The 4387-nt window shown below is 55.8% G+C and overlaps 1 protein-coding gene across 1 annotated transcript in view; it reads right to left on the minus strand.

Moving 5' to 3' along the window:
* The window catches only part of LOC311318960 (homeobox-containing protein 1-like), a gene marked incomplete at both ends in the record, with an annotated part of 6173 nt that extends 5695 nt beyond the window's left edge, over positions 1–478 (minus strand). The window contains 2 exons of the mRNA XM_084450395.1: positions 120–230; positions 454–478. Coding sequence (XP_084306521.1) covers positions 120–230; positions 454–478 — 136 coding nt within the window. The remainder of the gene's footprint in view (positions 1–119; positions 231–453) is intronic.
* Between the last annotated feature and the right edge of the window lie 3909 nt (positions 479–4387).

Raw genomic sequence — 4387 nt, forward strand, 5'->3', positions numbered from 1 at the left:
GGAGGGCAGCGTGGGCGGGCTGGGGGGCGGGGCCTGGGGGGAGGAGGCGGACGCGGGGTCGTGGGGGGGCGGGGCGTGGGGCGGGGCGAGGGGCGTGGTCATGGGGGGGGCAGTATTACCGGGGGTGGTCTTCTCCAGCTGGTACCAGCGGTAGAACGCGCGCTTCTTCTGCTCGCTGAGGTCCGAACCCTGCTGGAGCAGCCAGTGAGAGATACGACTCTGACTGATACCTGGGAGAGACAGGGAGAGAGACCAGTAAGAGAGAGAGACCAGTGAGATATACGACTCTGAGAGATACCTGAGAGAGAGACCAGAGAGAGAGACAAGGAGAGAGAGACCAGTGAGAAGGAAGAAGACGACAGCCTTCGCGTGGCCTTCCCTGTAAGTAGCAAGAGATGGTGCAAGACCAACTTGTGAAACTAATGTCGCCAACCAAACGTCGAGCTGGCAGACCTAGGAACGGCGGACGAGCAGCCATCCCGACCGTCGAAAACCGAGGCCTGTCAGTGCTTCAACTCAATGCATCGTGCTAGGTTAAAGCTCCCAAAGACTTGGCGCCGTGCCTCTGTCATAGCTCTGCCAAAGCCAAATAAACCTGCGGAAGACCCCAAATCATACCGGCCCATCTCGCTGCTCTGTGTCCCATTTAAAATCTTGGAGAGGATGATCCATAGCCGCATCGAGCCAGTGGTTGACTCACAGCTCCCACGGGAACAAGCTGGTTTCCGTCGTGGAAGATCAACAGCAGACCAGGTAACACTACTCGCTCAGGACATCGAGGACAGCTTCCAGGACAACGAGAAAGCTGGGGTAGTGTACCTGGATCTGACTGCCGCATACGACACCGTGTGGCACCGTGGTCTCCACCTGAAGCTGTTGAGGATAATTCCAGACCGGCACATGGTGAAGTTCATCATGGAGACACTTTCCAACCGCAGCTTTGTCCTCCAGACCAGCAGTGGCCAGCGCAGTAGACTCAGAAGACTGAGGAACGGGGTTCCGCAGGGGTCAGTTCTCTCACCGATGCTGTTCAACATCTACATACATGACCTACCTGACACAACATCCAGAAAGTACGGCTATGCAGACAATCTTGCCATCATGCTGAGACGTCCAACGTGGAAGGCGATGGAAGATGGCCTTAACAAAGATATGGGCACTCTGGTAGCATACCTTCGAAGGTGGCGTCTACAGCTCAGCATCGGAAAGACAGTTGCAGCAGCATACCATCTAAGTACCAGAGAAGCAAAGAGGGAACTGGAGGTGCGTGTCGACAACAAACGCCTGGAGGTCCAGCAAGCTCCGAAGTACCTCGGTGTGCGTCTGGACCGGACCCTGACCTTCAGACAACATCTAGAAGAAGTCAAGGCCAAAGTTACATCTAGGGTTGCGCTGATCCGCCGCCTTGCGGGAATAACCTGGGGAGCATCCGCTAAGACTCTGCGAATATCGACCCAAGCTCTGGTCTTCTCTGCAGCGGAATACTGTGCCCCAGTCTGGTGCAGAAGCCCTCATACAAGCAAAGTTGACGTGGCTATAAACAGTGCCCTCCGAATAATTACTGGATGCCTGAAGCCTACCCCAGTGTCCCTCTTGCCAGTCCTCGCGGGAATAGCCCCGGCCGGCCTCCGACGGGAGGCTGCCACCCTCGCCCTGGCCAGGAAAGCAAAAAGATATGAGTGGCACATCCTGCACAACACCACAACAACAGCGGCTCCTCCAAGCAGACTCAAATCCCGCCACCCCTACAACAAGGCAGCGCAAGAGATGCTCAATTCCATCTCTGAGGACATCTCCAGAGATGCTTGGCTGGCAGCAGCTTGGAAGCAGGAGTGGCAGTCAGCAGGGCCCTCCCGCATCCATCACTACATCTGGGACCCAGGAGGTGGCGCCATAGGAGGAGACGACCTACCACGCCGGCAATGGACCACACTGAACCGCCTGCGAACTGGGGTTGGTCGTTTTAAAACATCGATGAAGAAGTGGGGCCTGGCAGACAGTGCGGCATGCGAGTGCGGTGACCCTGAACAGACAGCCGAACATATAATCACCACTTGCCCCTTGTACAGACCACCCTCGGAAGCCAGCCTCTTTGACCTAGGACCCGAGATGCTGGCATGGCTACACAACACCGAGTTGGACCTCTGACGTTACACGAAAGAAGAAGAAGAGGAAGACAGGAAGGGATGAGTGATGGAGGGAGGAGAGAGGAGGGTCGTGCTGAGGTGAGGTGCTGCAGCATCTCCTCTCTCTTCCCCTCTCCTCCTATCCTCTCCCTGTGAGGACTAACAGAGCAGCATCTCTCCTCTCCTCCTCCCCCTCTCCTCCCCTCTCCTCCTATCCTCTCCCTGTGAGGACTAACAGAGCAGCATCTCTCCTCTCCTCCTCCCCCTCTCCTCCCCTCTCCTCCTATCCTCTCCCTGTGAGGACTAACAGAGCAGCATCTCTCCTCTCCTCCTCCCCCTCTCCTCCCCTCTCCTCCTATCCTCTCCCTGTGAGGACTAACAGAGCAGCATCTCTCCTCTCCTCCTCCCCCTCTCCTCCCCTCTCCTCCTATCCTCTCCCTGTGAGAACTAACAGAGCAGCATCTCTCCTCTCCTCCTCCCCCTCTCCTCCCCTCTCCTCCTATCCTCTCCCTGTGAGGACTAACAGAGCAGCATCTCTCCTCTCCTCCTCCCCCTCTCCTCCCCTCTCCTCCTATCCTCTCCCTGTGAGGACTAACAGAGCAGCATCTCTCCTCTCATCTCCTCCTATCTCCTCTCCTCCTCTGAGGACTAACAGAGCAGCATCTCTCCTCTCATCTCCTCCTATCTCCTCTCCTCCTCTGAGGACTAACAGAGCAGCATCTCTCCTCTCTCTCCTCTGAGGACTAACAGAGCAGCATCTCTCCTCTCCTCCTTCCCCTCTCCTCCCCTCTCCCCCTCTCCTCTCTCCCTCTGAGGACTAACAGAGCAGCATCTCTCCTCTCCTCCTCTGAGGACTAACAGAGAGTGCAGCTGTCACATCCTCTCTCCTGGCTCCTGCATATCAGCCCTGACACACACACTGACTGAGAGCAGGGGAAGAGCTCTCACTTCTTTAAAATTGGCGGAGGAGGGAAAAATAATAGGATGAGACACAGAGAGAGAGAGAGAGAGAGAGAGAAAGAGAGAGAGATTATTATGTGCTGCTGAGAAATTAGTGCTGTTGCACTGGTGGCCTGTCAGTGTGGACTGATTGCAGACTGGTACGTGGCCTCTGTGACTACAAACATGGTGGTCACAGCAGGATCTCCATCCATCTCTCCCTCCCTCCCTCTCATTTTCACTGTCTCCATCTATCTCTCCATGATGTCTCTGTCCCTCTCTCTACTACTTTCCCTGTCCCTCTCTTAATCATCCTATCTCATGTCTCTTTCTCTCCCTCACCCTCTCCCCCTCTCTCTCCCTTCCTCCCTCTCTCTCCCTCCCTCTCTCTCCTTCCTCCCTCTCTCTCCCTCCCTCTCTCTCCTTCCCTGTCTATCTCTCTCCCTCCCTCCCTCTATCCTTCACTCTCTCACCCCCTCTCTCTCTCTCTCCCTCCCTCTCTCCTTCTTTCCCTCTCTCTCTATCTCTCCCTCCCTCCTTCCACTGTGTGCTGGTTGGCAGGGACAGTAAGCACCATTCAGCGTGCACTCCAGTAACCCGTCTCCTCCTCTTCATCCCTGTGTCGGCTGTCGAGCGCCGGATGTGCTTTATGTAACCGCTGGGGAATCAGCATCTCGCCAGGGCTAATCTCCGCCCCCGCCCCCCAGGCAGGCAGACAGACAGGGCAGGCAGGTTAGCTGACAGACGGGAAGGTTAGACAGGCAGGGAGGTTAGACAGGCAGAGAGATTAGACAGGCAGGGAGGTTACACAGGCAGGGAGGGAAGTTAGACAGGCAGGGAGGGAGGATGGAGAGGCAGGGAGGTTAGACAGACAGACAGACAGACAGACAGAGAGGCAGACAGACAGACAGACAGACAGACAGACAGACAGACAGAGAGGCTAGACAGGCAGGCAGACAGACAGACAGAGAGGCTAGACAGACAGACAGACAGAGAGGCAGACAGACAGACAGACAGACAGACAGACAGACACGGAGGTTAGCCCTCGTGCAGGAGGAGCAGAACACACTGGCTGAACAGATAAGGAATGTTGAACATAAACATCCGGACTGTTTTGTTGTCATGCTGCTGGGTGACTTCAACTGAGCTAATCTGAGACAAGTTCTTCCCAAATACCGGCAGCAGATTAAATGCCCCACTTGAGAGGAACGCACCCTCGAGCATCGACAACACCTCTCTCTCTCTCTCTCTCTCTCTCTCTCTCTCTCTCTCTCTCTCTCTCACGCGGCACTGGGTCATTCGCAACATAACATTGTCCACTT

This window comes from Borostomias antarcticus, assembly GCF_949987555.1.
Source record: "Borostomias antarcticus genome assembly, chromosome: 15".
Lineage (NCBI taxonomy): Eukaryota > Metazoa > Chordata > Actinopteri > Stomiiformes > Stomiidae > Borostomias > Borostomias antarcticus.